General features: G+C 38.8%; 1 protein-coding gene across 2 annotated transcripts in view; it reads right to left on the minus strand.

The window, feature by feature from the left end:
• The window catches only part of LOC117993199 (NACHT and WD repeat domain-containing protein 2), a 43511-nt gene extending 24519 nt beyond the window's left edge, over window positions 1-18992 (minus strand). The window contains exons 1-4 of one of the 2 annotated variants that reach the window (XM_069506456.1): window positions 18904-18992; window positions 11337-11454; window positions 6006-6094; window positions 15-160 (exon numbers count right to left, since the gene is read on the minus strand). In XM_069506456.1, coding sequence (XP_069362557.1) covers window positions 15-160; window positions 6006-6094; window positions 11337-11439 — 338 coding nt within the window. In that variant the 5' untranslated portion in view covers window positions 11440-11454; window positions 18904-18992. Of the gene's footprint in view, window positions 1-14; window positions 161-6005; window positions 6095-11336; window positions 11455-13011; window positions 13130-18903 lie in introns of those variants that run through there. The other variant, XM_034980951.2, reaches the window with a different exon arrangement.
• Between the last annotated feature and the right edge of the window lie 5466 nt (window positions 18993-24458).

Raw genomic sequence — 24458 nt, forward strand, 5'->3', positions numbered from 1 at the left:
TTAGTTAAATTTACCTGTATCCATATTTCTGTCCGAGAAACACCACAAAGTTGGGTCCCATGGAGAGACGCTGGCAGTTCTTGATCTCCCTCATACAGAGCTCTGTTGTCATGTGGTCATCTGTTGCTTCGTCTCGGACCCCCCACCTCATATCAACCACCTGGAATATATTTCTTTAATATAAATATCCCTCCTCGGGATCATAACTCGTTTGGGCAGTGTTCAGGAAGCTACGAGATGTCTTCTTGTCCGAAATTCCTCAGTGCTTGAAGACCAAAGTCTTCGAACAGTGCGTGTTGCCAGTGATGACATATGGATCCGAGACATGGTCGCTAACTATGGGCCTCATAAGAAAGCTCAGAGTCACTCAGCGGGCGATGGAGAGAGCTATGCTTGGAGTTTCGATACGTGATGAAATCAGAAATGAGGAGATCCGTAGGAGAACTAGAGTAACCGACATAGTTCAACGGGTTGCGAAGCTGAAGTGGCAATGGGCAGGGCACATAGTTCGTACAACCGATAGACGTTGGGGTCCCAAGGTGCTAGCATGGCGACCACGCACCGGAAGACGCAGCGTTGGAAGACCCCCCACTAGGTGGACGGACGATATCAGACGAGTCGCAGGGAGCCGCTGGATCCTGGCGGCGCAAGACCGTGGCGTGTGGAAGTCCCTACAAGAGACCTATGTCCAGCAGTGGACGTCTATTGGTTGACGATGATTATGATGATGAATATAAATATAGTGAGCTAACAAGCAGGAGGGTCATCTGATGTTAAGTGACTACCGCCGCCTATGAATATTTGCAGCGCAGAGGAACTACTAGTGCGTTGCTGGCCTTTCAAGAATTTGTTAGTCCGCCCATTAAATAATCCCATACTGTAATCAAATGTTGGTAATAATGGAGTTGGTTCCACAGTTTGCATGTGCGTGGAAAACAGATCTGGCACAACGGGGGATCGAAGCGCATCAGGCACCCAGGTGGTGAGAGTGAAATTTGTTGACGGTTTGTTGGTTTGTCCTTCAATCACACCGCAACAGAGCAACGAATCGACGTGGTTTTTTGGCATGCAGATAGCTATTATGACGTAGACATCCGCTAAGAAAGGATTTTTGAAAATTCAACCCTTAAGGGGCTAAATTAGGGGTGTGAAATTTGTGTAATGCACACGGACGAAGTCGCACGCATAAGCTAGTAATGTATAAATATGGTAACTACACTATGAGTAGTGGAATTCGTGAACAAGTGGCCATAGCTCATAGCTCGGTAGTTTTAAATAGTACGTTCAGTACAACACGTGGCCAAAGCTTCCGTCGACAGAAATATAACCGCTATGTGGATTGTTGGTTTTTGTAACGCACGTTCAACACGCACGAAGCTAAGCGACAGCTAAGCGATACTTTTACTTCTAGCGGCAATAGTCTAGTCGGCGACAGGTTGAGATAACACACATTTCCCACATTAAAAGAACCGCAATTTAAACTCTGGGCTCCACCACAAAGGTTGACTGTCTTTTCACACAATTCTTCATGCATGGCTATTACCTTGTTTAACAAACTTCCTGATTGTAAAAAAAAATATGCCATTACTAAAATTCAAGCGAGAAATTTTTGAAATTCTCAATCGGAAAAATTATTATAGTGTAAAAGAATATCTTAATGACAATGACATACTAAAAATAACTAGTTGACCTAACTATTTTAATGTATCTATAATCTATCTATAATTTATAATATTGTATAATTTGACTGCGTAATTTGAAATTGTACTGTTTGACTGTTTGTAAAGTTTTCGATTTTGATTATAAATGTTAATATTAATTTCAACCTAAATATTTGCACACTGTCAAAGACAGTCGATTGTGTAAGGGACTGTTGTGTTATTGTTAACTTGTTATGCCCACAATTTTGCAAATAAATATTTATTTATTTATAAAACAATCGGGGTATGCCCACACCGGTGGTGTGATTACTAAAAACGATGTGGTAGCGACAGCAACGCGACAGCAGTAGCAATGCGACAGTTCATTTGCCGCCTCTCTTCGCGGTTAACGCGGGGGATGTACGGGTGTGCGGGGCCTTCCCTCCCCGATTGCCATTTCAAACTGTCGCGTACTATATTATGTTTCCTACAACACGTGGCTAAGCTATCGTCGACAGAAATATACCCGCAATGTGAATTGTTGTTTTTTTGTAACGCACGTTCAACACGGACGAAGCGAAGCGACACTTTTACTGAAAGCGTTTAGCTAAAAAAATATGAAACTTTTTATCCATTAAAGTAATCTGCTTCTTGTACGAGGCTATGATTCTGATATTGTACTAATTCTATATTATAAGCCAAGGTGTGAAATTCACAAATTGTATGTATTTTTTATTTATAGAGTAAAAATTTCGTTAAACCTGCATCAATTACTATTGTTGTGATTGGCTGAATTTGTGCGATTCTTGTTGCAACAATGCCTTGTAGCCAATAGTGAGCGAGCGTCAACCAATTAGAGGTGATTGCGATCGTGACATTGTAGCTGTCATTCTACCGCAATCGTGCAGCAGAACCATGCGTGTGTACACTACTTAATATTATAGCCATATTATAGCTCTGCTTGTTGTGTAAAGTCATATTTAAATGTTTACAAAACCTGCGGCCTGCTCTGGCTCAAGAATAGTTCAGTATTATACTTGTAATAGAAAACATGCAACGGGTAGTTAAACAATGAGCACAATGGACTGGGGTTCGATTTTAAAGGAGATGAACAAAAACTGTATGTACGCGTGCCCCAGAATGTACAAAGATGATATATGTGCCAAATAGTGCCCCAGAATGTACAGAGATGATGTGCCATTTAATAGTAAAAATCTTCTATTTTAAGAAAAAAAATCGCATATTGTTTTGCAGTCGTGGCATTAAGTTTGTGATAGGCATAAAAAGACTTCCATCCAGGGCCGTAAATTCCTTTACGGCTTTTTCTTACAAAAAGGGAAAACCTTGCACAAAATCGATTTAAATTCTAACTTTCTTAAATTATTTTCAGCGACTGCTTTTAAAGGTAAATAGTTATTCAAAATTTATTGTATACTAGCTTATGCTCGCGACTTCGTCCGCGTGGACTACAAAATTTCAAAACCCTATTTCACCCCCTTAGGAGTTGAATTTTCAAAAATCCTTTCTTAGCGGATGCCTACGTCATAATATAGCTATCTGCATGCCAAATTTCAGCCCGATCCGTCCAGTAGTTTGAGCTGTGCGTTGATAGATCAGTCAGTCAGTCAGTCAGTCAGTCAGTCAGTCAGTCAGTCAGTCAGTCAGTCAGTCACCTTTCCCTTTTATTTTATTGTATATTTTATTTGAATTTATTATAATACCTTTATATTTGTTCAGCCTCAAGCAAATTTTGTCCATCTCATTTTTAATGATGACGGTAGACAATAATTTAGGCTAGGAAAGTAGTGAACCGATAGACATTGGGGTCCAAAGGTGCTGGAATGGCGACCTCGCACCGGAAAGCGCAAAGTTAGAAGACCCCCACTAGGTGGACGGACGACATCAGACGAGCAGATTTAGCGTTTCGGTACGATGCCGTTTAGAAACCAAAAAACTGCCATACCCCTTCCAGGTTAGTCCGCATCCATCTTAGATTGCATTATCACTTACCACCAGGTGAGATTGCAGTCAGGAGCTAACTTATTGTATCTGAATAAAAAAAATAAAAAAAACTAGGCCAGCGTGCCGGACTGTGGCCTAAACCTTCTCATTTTAAGAGAGAACTTGTGCTCAATAGTCATAACTCTTCCTTTTGGGTTTGCCGTAGTTGCGTAAAACAGTAACTTATTTTTTGATGATCCAAAATTATCTAAAAACCAGTGTTGATTCTTAAATTTCGAGAAAAAGTTATCAGAAACGGCTTTTGAGATTAATAACTGTTCAGATGTCGCTTCTGGAAAACCTTTTTCTGTTCGATTGATGGGCAAAGCTCCTTTTTTACAATTCCAAGGAAAAACTCGGGTTTATTGAGGGATTATTATGAGAGACAAATCAAAGGGAGTTAAGGAGAAGCCTGCCTTTCGGTTTTTAATCTTCTAATCTAAATATATAAAATGAAAAGGTGACTGACTGACTGACTGACTGACTGACTGACTGACTGATCTATCAACGTACAGCTCAAACTACTGGACGGATCGGGCTGAAATTTGGCATGCAGGTAGCTATTGTGACGAAGGCATCCGCTAAGAAAGGATTTTTGAAAATTCAACCCCTAAGGGGGTGAAATAGCGGTTTGAAATTTGTGTAGTCCACGCGGACGAAGTCGCGAGCATAAGCTAGTACTTATATAAAAAATAAAAAAAAAGATTCCGACGAATTGAGAACCTCCTCCTTTTTTCGGTCGGTTAAAAAGGAAAAGGTGACTGATTGACTGACTTAGAAAGGATTTTTGAAAATTCAACCCCTGAGGGGGTGAAATAGGGGTTTCAAATTTGTGAAGTCCACGCGGACGAAGTCGCGAGCATAAGCTAGTAATATACAAATTATAAAAGAGCAGGGTAAAAGAGATGAACACGACGAGAGCTTTCATAATATTAGTGTGACTAGCTTATCCCCGCGACTTTGCCCGCATGTATTACACAAATTTCAAACCCCTATTTTATCTGCTTACGATTTGAACTTTCAAAAATCCTTTCTTATTGAATGTCTACGTCATAATAGCTATCTGCATGCCAAATTTCAGCCTAATACGTCCAGTAGTTTGAGCTGTGCATTGATAGATCAGTCAGTCAGTCACCTTTTCCTTTTACATATTTATAGATTAAGTATTATTTGCTTCATCGGTGAAGAAAAACATCGTGACAAAATCTTCATGCTTGAGACTTCTCCATAATGTTCTCAAAAGTAGGATATGAAGTTGCCAATCCGCATTTAGTCAGCATGATGGACTATGAAAAGAAAGCGATATACTTTATCAGTAGGTATCTGGCAATTTTGAGAATAGTTGAGATGATAAATTCTCTATTTTTTTAAAGTATTTTGTCGAAATGTTTCTTGTAAAAGCAAAAGTCAGATAAGCAGGTATAATTTAACTAATTTTTGGATAAGTTATTAAAATATGGTCTCATATATAGCTTGCGCGGTAGTATAAATCACAACGCGTAGAGGCTTATCAAGAGTTTTAATCTTTTAAATAACCTGACTGCAGTATTTATTTGACTAGGATGCAATTGCTATTGCAACCACTCTATCAAAATGGCGACCTAAACACAAAAACTTAATAGTCGTTGAGTCTCGAGTCGGAACAAGACTGGCCTAAAAACCTTCGAACACACGTATTAATACAAATCGATTCAAGATGGCTACCCCGTGACAGATCGCGGGACATCGGATGAGTCAAATATTGTCTAATTCATTAAACTAACTTCAATAAGCTAACACCTGCTAATATTTTTTTCGGATTCGTATTCCCCTTAACACAAATGAAGGATTTAGAAACTGAGAAGCGGAAGATATAAATTTTTATAGTAACTCGACAAAATAATCACTGTTTCGCAGAAAACTGACACTTTTAGTATTCAATACTAGCTTTTTCCCGCGACGTTACTTGAGATTAATTCAATATAGTATTTAAGAAGTTGTAGTCTATCTCTACAATACCCATATTATAAATGCGAAAGTGTGTTTGTTAGTTGGTTTGTTGGGTTGTCCTTCCATCACGCCACAACAGAGCAGCAGATTGGCCTGTTTTTTTTACATGGATAAAGTCGAAGACCTGGAGAGTGACATAGGCTACTTGTTATACCGGAAAATCAAAGAGTTTCCCACCTAAACCTAAACCAACCAAAACCTAAACCCACTCGGATAAATTCGCGGACATCATTCTAGTATTCAATAAATAGAACGTAAAAACGAAAAAGAAATAAACAGATAAGAGCAAAAACTTTTGGAAAGGTATTTCTTTGATAAACATAAACTATTCAACTTAGAAGATAAGATAAGAAAAGGAAAACTTTGAAAACTTGCCTGAAACTCCAATCCGTGTTTCTCGCGACAATAATCTTTGATTCGGGGATAACATTTGGCCATGAGAGTGTTTCTCTCCATTGTTGTGTCTGAAATGAAAAATATTTTAGTTATTATTATAAGCGTCACTTAGAAAAAGCCCGGCCAAGTGCGAATCAGACTCGCGCACCGAGTGTTCCGTACTAATCGTCGTAATTTTCGGCATTTTGTACGATAAATCAAAAACTATTTAGCATAAATATAAATACACTAGCTTATGCTCGCGACTTCGTCCGCGTGGACTACATAAATTTCGAACCCCCATTTTACCCCCTTAGGGGTTGAATTTTCAAAAATCCTTTCTTAGCGGATGCCTACGTCATAATAGCTATCTGCATGCCAAATTTCAGCCCGATCCGTCCAGTAGTTGGAGCTGTGCGTTGATAGATCAGTCAGTCAGTCAGTCAGTCAGTCAGTCAGTCAGTCAGTCACCTTTTCCTTTTATATATTTAGATTTTAGAATGTCCAGGTAAAGCCCTTTCATATGATACCCCACTTGATATATTAATCTTACTTTGAACGTGGAAAATAGCAATATTTGTCCATGAACACATTTTAATTTTTTTCTTGTAATGTCACCAAAAATTCACGGTTTTTAGATTTTTCCCCTCATGTCTGCTGTAAGACCTACCTTTCTGCCAAATTTCCATGCGATTCAGCTGGGAAGATTGCCGCCTCTATAGTCTATACACGTACAGTCGTACACCATCTATCAGAGCTACGTAATGGGGGTGGTTTTCTCAGTTGAAATGCGTGGAAAGCCGTACGTATCAGTTAGTATTTGTGATCTTTTGTCTTCATGTTTCCTTTTTAGGGTTCCGTAACTCAAAAGGAAAAACGGAACCCTTATAGGATCACTTTGTTGTCTGTCTGTCTGTCTGTCAAGAAACCTACAGGATACTTCCCGTTGACCTAGAATCATGAAACTTGGCATGTAGGTGGGTCTTATAGCTGGCATTAGGGGAAAAATCTGAAAACCGTGAATTTGTGGTTACATCACACAAAAAAAAATTAAATTGTGGTCATAAACTAATAATTAGTATTTTCCATTTTCGAAGTAAGATAACTATATCAAGTGGGGTATCATATGAAAGGGCTTCTCCTCTTCATTCTAAAACGGATTTTTATTTATTTTTATGCACCATAGTTTTTGAATTATCGTGCAAAATGTCGAAAAAATACGACTGTAATACGGAACCCTCGTTGCGCGAGCCTGACTCGCACTTGTTTTTCCGTACTATTGTTTGGTGTTGTTGTGTTGTGTATAACTGTACATTGTGCGCTATTGTCCCAAATAAAAGATTGTTCATTTATTTATTTATTTATTTCTAACTTCTAATTTTAAATTTATCTATTTATTACTATCCAAAGCACAGATAAGGGCGTGGACACATCACCACGGCGCGGCGCCGGCTCACTGCAGCAACAATCAGTCCAAACGTGTACTCAAACTCGCAGTTTTTGTCTAGATAATATGGACCGCGAAAGACGTATTCTTCTCCTGTTATTGCTAAGACGACGTATGAAGAAAAAACAGAACCAAAGAAAATATTGGGTGAATCCGTACTCGGCACTGTGCCGCGGCACGACCGCGTCGTGTCGTTTCACGGTGGCGGCGCCGCGCCGTGGTGATGTGTCAACGCCCTATGGGTTACTCCTCTAGTCCGTGATCCAAAGGCATCTATCTATCTAGATAGGCACATTTATCTAAAGCCAGCATAGAGCTAACCGCAATAACCGACATCGTTTTGCGGTTGGCCTACAGCTGTGCTGGACGGTCGGTGGGTACAAAATTAATTGTTTTATACAATGAAGGTAATACGTTGATAGCCTAGTGGTAAAGTCGTAGGCCTTCTATTCGGGAGGTAGGGGGTTCTATCCCCGCACATCTAACTTTTCAGAGCTATGTGGGTTTTAAGCAATTTAGTATCACTTGCTTTACTGGTGTAGGAAACCTGCATGCCAGAGAGTTCTCCATAATCCTCTCAAAGGCATATAATGTTCTCTCTTAGATTGCATCATCAATTACCACCACGTGAGATTACAGTCAAGGGCTAACTTCAAAATGAATAAAGAAATAAAAAAGGCGTATGTGACCAATCTGAACATGGGTCTCCTCTCAGAATAAATAGGGTTGGGTTATAGTCTACCACGCTGGCCAAGTGCGGATTGGCAGACTTCACATTCCTTTGAGAACAATATTATTATGGAGAATTCTCAGGTATGCAGGTTTCCTCAAGATGTTATCTAAGGTGTGCTCCCAGGATCGAACCACGAATCCCCGAATAAGAAAGAAAGAAAAGACGTTAATTTACAAAACTGTGCCACACATCACATCTTAGAACTAAGAGCTGGTTATTCCGGCGCTTCTTCCACCTGAGCATAAGCCCAACGCGCTTCTATGTAAACGATAAAAAAGCTTGGATTTGACTCGCTCCAGCAATGCACGGGGCTGCAATGGCTTGTATAGTACGGTATAATAACATTGTAAATTGAAAAATTAAAAAGAGCAATCGCCGAGTTTCTTGCTGGTTCTTCTCGGTAGGAACGGCATTCCGAACCAGTGGTAAATTAAAACTACCTGACTATTCATAAGCACTTTTAAAAAGTTTACATGAATAAAAAAAAAACATTCTATTCTATTCTATTCTTCAAGCAAAAGAAGCGCCGGAACAAACTGTCATGTGTAGCACAACACGAATAAGGGTCCCAGCTCAGCATTACGCTGTATGCCTTGCTGCACAAGAACATACAGCGCTGATTTTCAGCTGGTATCCTGAACGGGAAGAGACATGATAATAGTTATTTATGCAACTGTTGTATAAAGAGGGGCATTAAAACACGAAAGTCGGTTTATCTGATAATAGTATGACTTGAGTGTTTTAATACCTAATAATCAACAGTTGCATACAAGACTTTATCTACACCCATAATATTATGAATCCTCTATAAAAGATTCTGATACAGTTAGCTTATTGCCAACATTAAAACACCCAATATCTTAATAACCATTAAAGCATCCAAACGAGTGTTATAATGCTGTACCTACTGAATTTCATTATAACACTCCTGTAAAAAGAGACAGCGCTATACTGCTGGCATAAATCTGTCTCGTTATGCCAGCAGTAGCAGAGTGTTATAATGAAATTCAGTAGGTACAACATTATAACACTCGTTTAGATGCTTTAATGGTTATTAAGATATTGGGTGTTTTAATGTTGGCAATAAGCTAACTGTTTCAGAATCTTTTATAGAGGATTTAAAGCATGAGTGTATTATATATATACACCCATAAAATATATATATATATATATATGTATATATTTTTTTTATTTTTTTTATAAAGAATATTAGCCATATTAAATGACTAATATTCCCCTTTCCTCTCCAATTAAGCGTCAGGCTTGTGCTAGGAGTAGGTACGACAATAGTGCAACGGGCGGGGTTTGAACCGTCGACCTTTCGGTTTACAGTCCACTCCTATACCGGTTGAGCTATTGAGGCTCTACTATATATATGGGTGTATTATACTTATTACTTTGACCTTTTAGAATTACACTCTGTATCTATTACTTACCTACTTCCCTACTTACGTTTCACGGAAGTTCTAAATAAATAAGTACTTAGAAAATAACCAAACCACGTTTACAAGTAAAGCTACTAATATATTAGTAGGAAAGAGGTGGCTTCGTCATAATTTACTGAGGTCTGTCACGCGATTTCAAATATGCTTTTCAACTCCTGTGTTACACGGTGAAAAATGGGGAAAATTACTGTTAACAAGTTTTTCTTTTAGTTTTTCAACTGTAAAATATCCCTATCAGGGGTGTTACGTATATCCGCATCCGCATCCGCAAATGCGGAGCATTCGCTTTAATTCAGACATCCGCATTCGCATCCATCAATGCGGAGCTTTTGTGTTTGCTAGTCGATATCTTCGTTCGCTAATTGACTAATCAAAAAGTGTGCTATAGTACCCAACAAGGGTGTCACGGATATTCGCATCCGCATTCGCAAATGCGGATGTGAACTTCTAATAATCCGCACCCGCATCCACGGATGTCAAAATATTGACATCCGCAACAACTCTGATTCCTTTACCTAGTTATTATTTATATCCACACAATTAATATTAAGTACAGTACGCGCAGAAATTAATCTACTTATATCGACCTTTAGAAGGAGATAGCAGATTTGTAGAGCATTGTCTCTGTGGTTGAGACCGACAAATCATCATAAATAGGTATGAGTGACAGAGACAACGCTCTGCAAAGCCGAAATGTCATTCTAAAGGCCAATGTACATTACTTTCTGCCACGTACTGTACCTATTATTACAAAGTCGATTTGAGTTTTAAGAAAATGTTTTTCCCACTTTACAGAACCGGAATATAATTACACAAATTGCAATAATAAATCTTTGTTTGCCGGTAAATAATGTGAAGTTTCTTGGCAAAAGTCGCCATATTTAATGAATTTGGCTGGCCGCCATCTTGCTTCAGGTACAATAATTGTATGTAAAATATGCTTCATCAAATTTTAGCTTGCAAGTAATATGGTTACAGTTAAAAGCTAAATTTCTTGGTATTACAATACTAGATGATGCCCGCGACTTCGTCTGCGTGGATTTAGGTTTTTAAAATCCCGTGGGAACTCTTTTTTTTCCGGGATAAAAAGTAGCCTATGTCCTTCCCCGGGATATAAGCTAACTCTGTACTAAATTTCATCCAAATCGGTTGAACGGTTGAGCCGTGAAAAGCTAGCAGACAGACAGACAGACAGACAGATAGACAGACAGACACACTTTCGCATTTATAATATTAGTAAGTATGGATTACGAGTCACTCAGCGAGCGATGGAGAGAGCTTTCTTGGAGTTTCTCGGTGTGATCAGAAATTGATCGTAAGCTCACAGCACGAGAACGTAAGCTGCGGTAGCCTAGTGGTAAGACGTCCGCCTCCTACTCCGGAGGTCGGGGGGTTCGATCCCAGGCACGCACCTCTAACTTTTCGAAGTTATACGTTTAAAGGAATTAAATATCACTTGCTTTAACGCTGAACGAACCAACATATCGTGAGGAAACCTGCATGCCCGAGAATTCTCCAAAATGTTCTCAAAGGTGTGTGAAGTCTACCAACTCGCACTTGGCCAGCGTGGTAGACTATGCCCAAGCTCTTCTATTTCTAAAAGTACACTAAAACTCCGCACAATGAATCCAGGTCCATTTCGTGTATGTTCTGTTATGGGCACACGGCCAGTTGTGGGATAGAAAACAGTTGTTATTGTACTTTACCTGTGAATGTGGAACTGGTGAATATCCTCACGATCTTGGAGCTGACAGGTGGAAGCAGCTTTAAGGAGCCCGTGAAGATGAGGTCCACTGTGCGGTCATCCATTGTTTATTTTATTCTCTAAAAAAAAATACTTAAATTAATATCACGCAACATCCGGGAGTGGACGGGAACCTCGAGTCATCATCATCATCATCAAGCAATAGACGTCCACTGCTGGTCATAGGTCTCTTGTAGGGACTTCCACACGCCACAGTCTTGCGCCACCGCCTGAATCCAGCGGCTCCCTGCGACTCGTCTAATGTCGTCCGTCCACCTAGTGGGGAGCAACCCATCGCTAGCTGACTAACTGGGTCTCAGAGTGCGAACGCTTTTGTCCATAGTCTACCACGCTGGTCAAGTGCGGATTAGCAGATTTCCCACACCTTAAAGGACATCATGGAGAACTCTCTGGCATGCAGGTTTCCTCACAATGTTTTCCTTCACCGTTAAAGCATTCTGATATTTAATTACTTACTTAAAACGCACATAACTCCGAAACGTCAGAGTTGGGTGCCCGGGATCGAACCGAAATCTCCGATTAGGAAGCGAACGTCCTAACCACTAGGCTATGACAGCCGAATTAGCACCGTGACATCGATTAATGCAATTTCATGCAAACCTTATCAGAACTTTTGCTGATAATGGGGTGTTTGCATGATGTAATAAATTTGTTACAGATTATCTGTGCACTTAAGTGATTTTGTCACTAGGTATTAGCACTTTAGGTTAGGACTTAGGTATTAGATCGTGATTCGTGACTTCATAGCACTAATATTAAAGGCAATAGTTGTAGAAATAAAAAGAGTAGTAGTAACATAAAAAAAAATAAGGTTGTAGAAATAAAAAGAGTAGTAGTTTACATAAAAAAAAAATAAGGTTGTAGAAATAAAAAGAGTAGTAGTAACATAAAAAAAAAATTAAGGTTGTAGAAATAAAAAGAGTTGTAGTAACAATAGTCTGTATGTGTGTGTATATTATGTTTATACGTGTTTATGTGTGTGTATGCGAGTGAAATTTTGATAGTCATCCTGTTGGAAATATCAAAATTCGTCTAATAAACTTTATTTGGTTATCGAAAAATCATAAGAACAAATAAAATTATAACGACGTACGTATTCAGCTTTCTTATCGCTAGGTAACAATCTCTTCCAGGCAATCAAGTCTAACAGCCGCACTCAGAGTCGCAAATCATTTTAAGATTGAGTTAAAACGAGACAGATTTATGTGAGAGATATAGCTCTGTCTCGTTTTAACTAAACTTAAGTAACGATTAAGCGACTCTGAGTACGGCTGTAAGAGACAGGTAACCAGCGACGAACTTGAATAAGTAACTACCTACTGAAAGGGGTGCTGTACCTACTGCCTCATTCGAAATTCAAATTCAATCGAAGGAAACGAATTATGTTTCTACCACGGTTTCTACTAGCTAAACGATTGAAAAATACTTGTAAAAGTTTACTTGAATAAAAAATATTTTTATTTATTTATTTATTAACCGTATCGTCACATTTAGCCTCCCGATTGCCATCTCAACCTGTCGCGTTAGAGCGCATCACGAATAAACTCCTCTCAATAGGATATTAATTATTCAATTTTTATTAAAGGAACTAAATTTTAAAATAAATATTTACCTACCTTATTTATATATTCAACCCCTCTTAAATTCACCCCTGCAAACCACCCCCATGTATTTTCTCAATTTTTTTTAATTTATAGACTAGCGCTTAGCTGCAATCAAAGCGTCAATAGCTCAACCGGTAAAGGAGTGGACTGAAAACCGAAAGGTCGACGGTTCAAACCCCGCCCGTTGCACTATTGTCGTACCTACTCCTAGCACAAGCCTGACGCTTAGTTGGAGATGTAAAGGGAATATTAGTCATTTAACATGGCTAATATTCTTTTAAAATAATGAGTTAATGAGACCTGCTAGATGATTCGCGCTAACTCAGTGTCTAACAAAATATAGCCACCGAGGTTGGCAACGTTCTACATTGCTGCTTCACTGGGTGATTTTGATTAAAATGTTTCTTCGTAGAAAACCTTCAACAGATCAAAAAGTGAGCTCTGTGGCTATCATTCAGCGTTAGAAACTGAGTTAGCGAATCACCCTGGTGGCAAGTGATGATGCAGCCTAAGATGGAGTGCGCTTCCTTAGAAGATGCCTATTCAATTCTAAAGTAAATAATCACTTAAGCTATTTACTGATCAAGATAATCCCTATAACAATAGACAAAAGATAGATATATTATCTACACCGTTTAATTAGGATCGCTATCAACATAAGCTGCTATTAATCACGCTAGACAATTAAACTAAAAGCAAATACCTATTTCGTATCAAAATTTATACCTAGTCCTTCTAGAGGAATGTAATCTGAATTGACCACGGATATGACCGCTATGAAGAGTGGGTGTCCAAGTCACACCCGATCGTGTAATAATCAGTTCCCATCAAGTCACATTCACAGTAAATTTGTGTGACTCGTTGGGAATTCTGACATATAAAAAGACTAGCTGATACCCGCAACTTCTTCCGTCGCGTTTATTTAGGTTTTTAAAAATCCTGTGGGAACTCTTTTCCAAGATAAAAAGAAGCCTATGTCACTCTCCAGGTCTTTAACTATACCTACTCAATCGGTTGCTCAGTTGCGACGTGATTGAAGGACAATCCAACAAACAAACACACTTTCGCATTTATAATATAGGTACTGATTGCAACTAGTAACAGTGTGACTTAATGGGAATTTTAATATAGATAAAATGGTTGCGATTAGTAGCAGTGTGATTCGATGGGAATTCTAATAGATAAAAAGGTTGCAACTAGTGAACAGTGTGACCTAAGTAATATCTATATAATAGCCCATAAGTACACATACATATTGTATCTGAATGCATTCAGATACAATATGTATGTGTACTTATGGGCTATTATATAGATATTACTTAGGTCACACTGTACACTAGTAACAGTGTGACTCGTGGGGAATTCTAATAGATAAAAAAGTTGCAACTAGTAAGTGTGACTCGTGGGGAATTCTAATAGATAAAAAGGTTGCAACTAGTAACAGTGTGACTCGTGGGGAATTCTAATAGATGACAGTTCTATTTACCTTTACCCCTTATTGATTTGTACGCGAATCGTACCGAAACGCATCGCTTCGATAAGATGGTAACTAGCCACGACCGAAGCCTCCCACCAGAGAGTCATAGAATAAAAATAACAATGTTTATACCTACTTAATCTAACACCATCGTTAAAAGGCAGTTTTACTCTATGTCATAAAAAGGGGTTTTCCTGTAAAGCCGTAAAAATATGCAAATGGATTTTTCGCCGAACGGAAAACCATATAAGTATAGGTACTTACTTAAGTATAATAACTTTAACACCTTTTTAGGGTCCCGTAGTTACCTCGAAAGGAAAAACGGAACCATTATAGGATCACTTCGTTGTCTGTCTGTCTGTCTGTCAAGAAAACCTATAGGGTACTTCCCGTTGACCTAGAATCATGAAATTTGGTAGGTAGGTAGGTCTTATAGAACAAGTAAGGGAATAAATCCGAAAACTGTGAATTTGTTGTTACATCACAAAAAACAATTAAATGTGTTCATGAACAAATAATGAAGTTGGATTTTCAACTTTCAAAGAAAGATTACTATACTAAGTGGGGTATCATATGAAAGGGCTTTACCTGTACATTCTAAATAAGATATTTATTTATTTGTATGCAACAGAGCCTCAATAGCTCAACCGGTAAACGAGTGGACTGAAAACCGAAAGGTTGACGGTTCAAACCCCGCCCGTTGCACTATTGTCGTACCTACTCCTAGCACAAGCTTGACGCTTAGTTGGAGAGAAAATGGGAATATTAGTCATTTAACATGGCTAATATTCTTTAAAAAAAAAAACAAAAAAAAAAACTAATTTTTGATTTATCGTGCAAAATGTCGGTACTCTCGTTGCGCGAGTCTGACTCGGCTTGGCTGGTTTTTACTTATAAGTATAATTATGTAGATTGATTATAGTATTCATTGTAGTATTAAAAAAAAAAAATGTAATATACCTAGTGATCAAATAAAAAAGTTTTCTACCTTCATCTTCCATGCGAAACCGGGGCACGTCAACTAGCATATGACATACCTACCACGTGTAAGAACTATGAAGTCGCAGCCAACAGCCAAGAATAGAAAAATAACGCCACGTCAACGAAAATTGCTTCGATACAAAGGTAACAATCTTATAAAACTTTGATTGCTACACGCGACAGCACTACCAAAAGCTACTGCGTGCGACAGAGACGGACTACAAGTTTGAATCCATAACAAACTAAAGACGCCTCACCTGCCCTACTTCGTGTCTTAATCAATACAATGCAGCATTCGATGTTAAGGTCAACATCGATTTGCCACTATTCAACTAAAATATCGATTACATTAAAGTTTAAACAAACTGTTTCTAAAACTTTCTAATATCTCTATATATAATAAAAACCGGCCAAGTGCGAATCAGACTCGCGCACTGAGGGTTCCGTAGTACAATAGTATTTTATTATCGACATTTTGCACGATAAATCAAAAACTATTATGCCTAAAAATAAATAAAAATCTGTTTTAGAATGTACAAGTAAAGCCCTTTCATATGATACCCCACGTCTTGGTATAGTAATCTATTAATGAACACATTTAAATTTTTTTCTTGTGATGTAACCACAAATTCACAAGTTTTCAGATTTTTATCCTCATGTCTGCTATAAGACCTAACCTGCCAAGTTTCATGATTCTAGGTCAACGGAAAGTACCCTATAGGTTTCTTGACAGACACTACAGACAACAAAGTGATCCTATAACTACTTACTAGATCTCGTTCAAACCAATTTTCGGTGGAAGTTTGCATGGTAATGGACATCATATATATTTTTTTAGTTTTATCATTCTCTTATTTTAGAAGTTGCAGGGGGAACACACATTTTACCACTTTGGAAGTGTATCTCGCGCAAACTATTCAGTTGAGAAAAAAATGATATTAGAAACCTCAATATCATTTTTGAAGACCTATCCATAGACATCCCCCACACGTGTGGGTTTGATGAAAAAAAAATTTGAGTTTCAGTTCTAAGTATGGGGAACCCCAAAATTTATTGTTTTTTTTTTCTATTTTTGTGTAAAAATCTTAATGCGGTTTACATAATACATCTACTTACCAAGTTTCAAAAGTAGGTATAGCTCTTATAGTTTCGGAAAAAAGTGGCTGTGACATACGGACGGACAGACAGACATGACGAATCTATAAGGGTTCGTTTTTTACCATTCGGCTACGGAACCCTAAAAATGAATCGCTGAATGTGTTGCTGATCGCAAGTCTCAAGAACAAGAAAGCTGAACCGATTTCGCTAATTCTTTTTTTATACTATTCCTTGAAGCACGAGGACTGTTCTTACGGAGAAAAAAATTTTAAAAATTGCCTGAAAAATAATCGACTGTTAGGCGGTATGAAGTTCGCCGGAGCAGCTAATAATATCTAAAACAATAGATCTATAATGAAGTAGGTAGGTATAGCAGATCTGTAAAGAGATATCGCAGACTACCGAAATAACTTACTTAATTGTTTTTTAAGGGTTTCGTACCTCAAAGGAAAAACGAAACCGACAGAGACAGAGAACAAAGTGATCCTATAAGGATCACTTTGTTGTCTGTCTCTCGGTCTGTCAAGAAACCTACAGGGTACTTCCCGTTGACCTAGAATCATGAAATTTGGTAGGTAGGTAGGTCTTACAGCACACATAAGGGGAAAATCTGAAAACCGTGAATTTGTGGTTACATCGTCAAAAAAAATTAAAACATGTTCATGAAAAATAATTAGTATTTTCAACTTTCAACGTAAGATAACTATAATATCAAGTGAGGTATCATATGAAAGGACTTTACCTGTACATTCTAAAACAGCCCCCCAATTGTGTAAGAATAACCATTTCATGGCTATCGCAATCGTCAAGAATTCTGCCCTTTGATTGGCTGTGAAAAAATGTAAACAGCGAATCAACCAATCAAAGGGCAGAATTTCTTGACGATTGCGATAGCCATGAAATGGTTATTCTTACACAATTGGGGGGCAGATTTTTATTTATTTTTAGGCATAATAGTTTTGATTTATCGTGCAAAATTTTGATACAATACGATTGTAGTATGGAACCCTCGGTACGCGAGTCTGACTCACACTTTGCCGTTTTTTTTTAATTCAAACAATCATGTGTAGAACACTTATCCATACAAATATTATAAATGCGAAAGTGTGTCTGTCTGTCTGCTAGCCTTTGAGGGCCCATCCGTTCAACCGATTTTGACGAAATTTGGTACAGTGATAGCTTGCATCCCGGAAAATCATTCAGTTCCCACGGGATTTTTAAAAACCTATATCCACGCGGACGAAGTCGCGGGCATCATCTAGTATTTTAATAAAAGTGCAACTATCATACAACGATAACAGCTAACAATATTATAACCGCCCAATTTTGTATCCCGAATATAATGTTCAACTGAGCAACGATTTGACGTTTTGACAGTTTTCATATCGTACCTAAACGTATGCAAAAAATGTTAATATCATATTATTATTTTATTTAACAGGAAAACTTACAGCTAATATGAAAAAATGAATAGGTAAAAACAAAAGAAGATTAAAGCTAATGACAAGTTTTCACAGATAGAATAAACATAAGAATAACAAAAAAAAACTCGACTGGGGGAGAGAAAATTCAGGGAAAAGTAATAAAAAACGAGATCTGGCCAACATAATTAATATAAATTAATATCATATTGTATTGGAAATCTGCCAGAGTGTAAAAGTTTTATTGGCGATTGAAAAATTAATAATTTGTATAAACTGTAGGTATCGAAATAATTAATTAATTAATTAGTAATTGATGCCGTAGGCCCACTCAGCATCAGTTTTCCCCTCTAATTTTAATATGGGTTCCTTCAGGTCAAAAGTGAATAGACATCTTCTAGGCAAGGGGTGCCAGCCAGGTTACCTCCCAGTGTGCCAGGGTGCTGCAGGTCCCTTTTGGATGCATCGGGCATCCGAGGGGAAGAGTAGTATTCGGGCCCGTGCAGGTGCACCCCGGTAACATGGCTAACAATCTCTCTTCGGGGATATTGTTAGCCATGGCTAATGACCTGGCAGGGGGAAGGTTTCTCCGCATGTCTCTCTGACTAGCAGAGTGCACTGCGGATGAGGCGGACGCGGTATTTTCACAGGGGTTTGGTGTAGTCCACGCGGATAAGCTAGTTATAGAATAGAATAGAATAGAATAGAATAAATTTTTATTGCATTAACTGTGTAGGTACATTAGGTGTTATACTTGTTATAAAGTTCTAAACTTTGTGGCGTGCAATACTGGTTACATACAATATTTTTATCTTATAATAAGAGTTGGTTATCCCGGCGCTTCCTCCACTTGAGCTAAAAGCCAACATGCCTCAAGTAGAAATAGCGTCGGAATAAACTATAATAATATAAAAATTACCTACTTACTTTGTTTTGAAAAACTCAGCAAAACTCTGCGATTTTTTTGCACAGCAATACGATATTAATTTTCACTTCTAACAAAAATATCGAATAAACTTAATATAAAAAACTTAGCAAACTAAACAAAGCACTTTTATTAAAATTGTTGCGAGTATAATATTATTTTTGTTTTTTTTTTTTAATTTATTTTTATTTGGATGCGTGCGGATTCCTTCTTTTATCGAAGGGTACTGGGATGTTTCAAAAATGGAATACCTCTAAATTGTTATTCGGTTGCCATAGTAACGCACGAATTGTGTTATTCGGTTACTCGCATGCTACTCGGGTTTGTCTATAAAGAGAAGCGATAATTATAAGGCTAGGGTTAGTTTACATTGTAAAAAAGGCTGTGTCGTAGTATTACTAATATTATAAATGTCAAAGTGTGTCTGTCTGTCTGTCTGTCTGTTTGCAAGCCATTCACAGCTCATCCGTCTAACTGATTTTGACGAAATTTGATACAGCGATAGCTTGCATCCCGGTTGGTCAAAATTAGTTTTGACTGTTATTTCGGTTAAAAGTAGTTTTGAGTGGCTTCTAACTTATGCCATATCATCATCATCATCAACCGATAGACGTTCACTGCTAGACGTAGGTCTCTTGTAGGGATTTCCACACGCCACGATCTTGCGCCACCTGAATCCAGCGGCTCCCTGCGACTCGCCTGATGTCGTCCGTCCACCTAATACCGTCCACCGTCTTCCAACGCTGCGCTTTTCGATGCGAGATTGCCATTCTAACCCCTTGGGAGACCAACATCTATCGGGTTTTCAAACTATGTGCCCTGCCTATTGCCACTTTAGCTTCGCAACCCGTTGAGCTATATCGGTTGCTCTGATTTTCCTACGTACACTTTGTGGTACATCTTGTATACAGGCCCTAAATAAGTAGGTACATAATTAAATCTTGATTGTGCCCTAAGCATTAAAAATAGCGCATTGCAAAGCTGTCAAGCTGGCCTACTGGCGTGATTCTGAAATTATTTACGCCGAAGGAGTTAAGGTTGATCTATAAGATGTATACTCGCATGGAAAATAGTGAATAGATTTTTATTGTTCATCATCATCATCGCCGACCCACTGCTACGCGTCTCCTCTCAGAAAGAAAAAGGTTTGGTCATGATCAACCACATTGGCCAAGTGCGGATTGGCAGACTGCACCCGCCTTTGAGAACATTGTGCAAAATATCACCTAATTAATCGTGGTATGTACCCGTTTTATACAATCTATATTATATATTATAATATATAAAATTCAAAGTCCTGACTGACTGACTTATATATCAACGCACAGCCTAAACCGCTGGTCTTAGAGACATGAAATTTGGAGGGTGTGTTCTTTGTAAAGAGTAGGTATACCCACTAAGAAAGGATTTTTCTAAATTCCACCCCTAAGTGGGTTAAATGGGGGATGGAAATTTGTATGAAAGTCCGTCATTTTTCAAGTTATTTGCACGAAAAATGTTATTTGGGTTTTCGATCACAAATGAAGAAATACGTGTTTCAGGATTGGGGGCAATGATATTAGAAGAAAGTTCTAATATCATTGATTGGGGGTTTGAAAAATGGGGGACTCTAATTTAGTAAGCAGTAAAAAGTAGCCTATGTCCCTCTCCAGGTCTTAAACTATACCCAAGCAAAAAATCACATTGATCCGTTGCTCCGTTGCGACGTGATTGAAGGACAACAAACGTGCTGGAATGGCGACCTCGCACCGGAAGACGCAGTTGTTGGATGACCCCACCACTAGGTGGACGCATGACACCAGACAAGTCGCAGGGAGCCGCTGGATGTCGGCGGCGCAAGACTGAGTCGTGTGGAAGTCCCTACAAGAGACCTATGTCCAGCAGTGGACGTCTATCGGTTGATGATGATCATGATATCCACTTCTGTACTCGAGTACCCTGAAGTATAGACACGGGCTGGCACCATTATAGCTGGTGCTGACGTAAGCGATTAGTTCCCGTAAAGTTTGATGATAACACGGAACACCACACCGACCCATTTATTATCTTTGTGCGAATCGGTATCGATTTCCCCGTGTTTGCAATTATCGATTTTACGTAGAAATTAGAACCAAGGTTTATATTAGGTGGCTGATTTACTAGGTACGATTTACTAGGTACGATTTACTAGGTACGATTTGCTAGGTACGATTTACTAGGTACGATTTACTAGGTACGATTTACTAGGTACGATTTACTAGGTACGATTTACTAGGTACGATTTACTAGGTACGATTTACTAGGTACGATTTACTAGGTACGATTTACTAGGTACGATTTACTAGGTACGATTTACTAGGTACGATTTACTAGGTACGATTTACTAGGTACGATTTACTAGGTACGATTTACTAGGTACGATTTACTAGGTACGATTTACTAGGTACGATTTACTAGGTACGATTTACTAGGTACGATTTACTAGGTACGATTTACTAGGTACGATTTACTAGGTACGATTTACTAGGTACGATTTACTAGGTCCGATTTACTAGGTAGGTACGATTTACTAGGTACGATTTACTAGGTACGATTTACTAGGTACGATTTACTAGGTACGATTTACTAGGTACGATTTACTAGGTACGATTTACTAGGTACGATTTACTAGGTACGATTTACTAGGTACGATTTACTAGGTACGATTTACTAGGTACGATTTACTAGGTACGATTTACTAGGTACGATTTACTAGGTACGATTTACTAGGTACGATTTACTAGGTACGATTTACTAGGTACGATTTACTAGGTACGATTTACTAGGTACGATTTACTAGGTACGATTTACTAGGTACGATTTACTAGGTACGATTTACTAGGTTTTTAGGTATATAATAATGTCCTTGTCCAAGACATTTTATTGACATGTATAGGCTAGGAAGCGGCGATAGCCTAGTGGCAGACATTGGCTTCCTATTCGAAGGATCTAGGATTCTATCCCGGGCACGCACCTACCATTTTTCGGTGTTAATGTGCCTTTTAAGATATTTGATATCACTTGCTTTAACGGTGAAGGAAAACATCGTGAGGAAACCTGCATGCCTGAGAGTTCTCCATAATGTTCTCAAAGGCGTGTGTCAACTTTCAATCGACAAAGGAGGCGATAGGAGTTCTAATATTATGTATCGTAACTTGTAAGTGACAGGTTGAGATGGCAATCGGGGTATGAAACGGGGGGACACCCCGCAAACCGGCAGGTGTGATTGTGGTCAAGCGTATACCTATAATGATTTTTTTTTTATTCAGATACAAGTTAGCCCTTAACTGCAATCTCACCTGATTGTAAGTGATGATGCAGTCTAAGATGATAGCGGGCTAACCTGGAAGGGGTATGGCAGTTTTTATTAAACCCATACCCCTTTGGTTTCTACACGGCATCGTACCGGAACGCTAAATCGCTTGGCGGCACGGCTTTGCCGGTAGGGTGGTAACTAGCCACGGCCGAAGCCTCCCACCAGACCAGACCAGAAATTTAGAAATTATAAAATTCCAAACCCCTGCCAGGAATCGAAGCCGGGACCTCCCACTAATAAGACCACAGCGCTCACCACTGCGCCAGGGAGGTCGTCAAAAAAAAATCCGCACACCAACCCCGCAATCCCACACCGTGTTAGCGCAGCGGGCTGTGCGGGTGTGCGGGGCGTTCCCTTCCCGATTGCCATCTCGACCTGTCGCGTCCTATAGGTACATCGCATTACAAAGTATCGCGCGACATCTGAAACTAACTTAGTATTTTAGGTGTAACAGTCAGTCGTAACTAGAAAACTAAATATAAGTCCCAGTGGGAGTTGCCGACGGAAGGCGGTTTATGGCGGCTCTAATCGTGGAAAAGCAGGTACGAATCGATACAAAAATAGACGCGTTTCCGTTTGCGTGTGGTACATGTCACAAGAAAAAGGAGAGAAAAGATGTGAAAACACAAGAAGATACCCGTGTTGTAGGCTGAAAGGCAAAGAGACAGCAAGGGTTTTAGCCGGTGTTCCGTACTTTTGATATTTTTATAATCCTACACACATTCTATACACAGGTCAAACTACTGGACGGATCGGTCTGAAAGGCATGCAGATAGCTATTATAAAGTAGACGTCCGCTAAGAAAGGATTTTTGAAAATTCAACCTTTAAGAGGATAAAATAGGTGTTTGAAAGTGTAGTCCACGCGGACCAAGTCGCGGGCGAAATATAAAGATATGTTTTTATTAGGAAACTAGCTGATGCCCGCGACTTCGTACGCGTGGATTTAGATTTTGAAAAATCCCATGAGAACTCTTTCATTTTCCAGGATAAAAAGTAGCCTATGTCACTCTCCAGGTCTTAACTATATCCATGCAAAAAATCACGTCGATCCGTTGCAACGTGATTGAAGGACAAATCAACAAACCAACAAACTAACACACTTTCGCATTTATAAAAAGGGTACTGATTAGAAAACTAGCTGATGCCGCGACTTCGTACGCGTGGATTTAGGTTTTAAAAAATCCCGTGGGAACTCGATTTTCCTCGATAAAAAGTTAAACTATACCCATGCAAAAAATCACGTGATTGAAGGACAAACCAACAAACATACACACTTTTACAGTTTTCTAATAGGGGTAGTGATTATAAATTTCTCTTATAGCTTGTACCACACCCAACAGACTACACCCAGGTTAAGGTGTGACTTGAATATACTGGGCTGTGGGCACCGTTTAATAGCCGACTGATTGACAGATACAAAGACACAGCAGTTCCACGAACCGTGACGGACACCGTAACGAAGGAAAGGGGTGGACGACATAGGTGCAACTTTTATACTTAAACTAGCTCATGCTCGCGTTTTCGTCCGCGTGGACTACACAAATTTCAAACCCTTATTTCACCCCCTTAGGGGTTAAAGTTTCAAAAATCCTTTCTTAGTGGATGCCTACGTCATAATAGCTATCTGAATGCCAAATTTCAGCCCGATCCGTCCAGTAGTTTGAGCTGTGCGTTGATAGATCAGTCAGTCAGTCACCTGGTGGTAAGTGATGATCTAGTCTAAGATGAAAGCGGGCTGATCTGGGAGGAGTATGGCAGTTTTTATCTTGGCGTTGCATTGTTGCAACAATAATACCATAATAGAATAGAATAGAATAAACATTATAATATAATATATTATTAAATTACAAAAAACAAAAATACCAAACTTATTCTAGAACATAAAAATTACTATATTTTTATGTTCTAGAATAGAATATATTTTTATTCAAGTAAACTTTTACAAGTGCTTTTGAATCGTCAACTAGTTTATTTTACCACTGGTTCGGAATGCCGTTCCTACCGAGAAGAACCAGCAAGAAACTTGCCGGTTGCTCTTTTCAAGTGATCAATTTACAATATTATTATACCATACCGTACAAGCAATTGCAGCCCCGTGCATTGCTGGAGCGAGTCAAATCCAAGCTTTCTTATCATTTACATAGTCTTCGACTGTATGCTTTTTTTAAGAGCATACTTTTAATAGATTTTTTTAAACTTGTGTAAAAGCAAGTCTAAAATT

Source organism: Maniola hyperantus, chromosome 23, assembly GCF_902806685.2.
Source record: "Maniola hyperantus chromosome 23, iAphHyp1.2, whole genome shotgun sequence".
Taxonomy (NCBI): domain Eukaryota; kingdom Metazoa; phylum Arthropoda; class Insecta; order Lepidoptera; family Nymphalidae; genus Maniola; species Maniola hyperantus.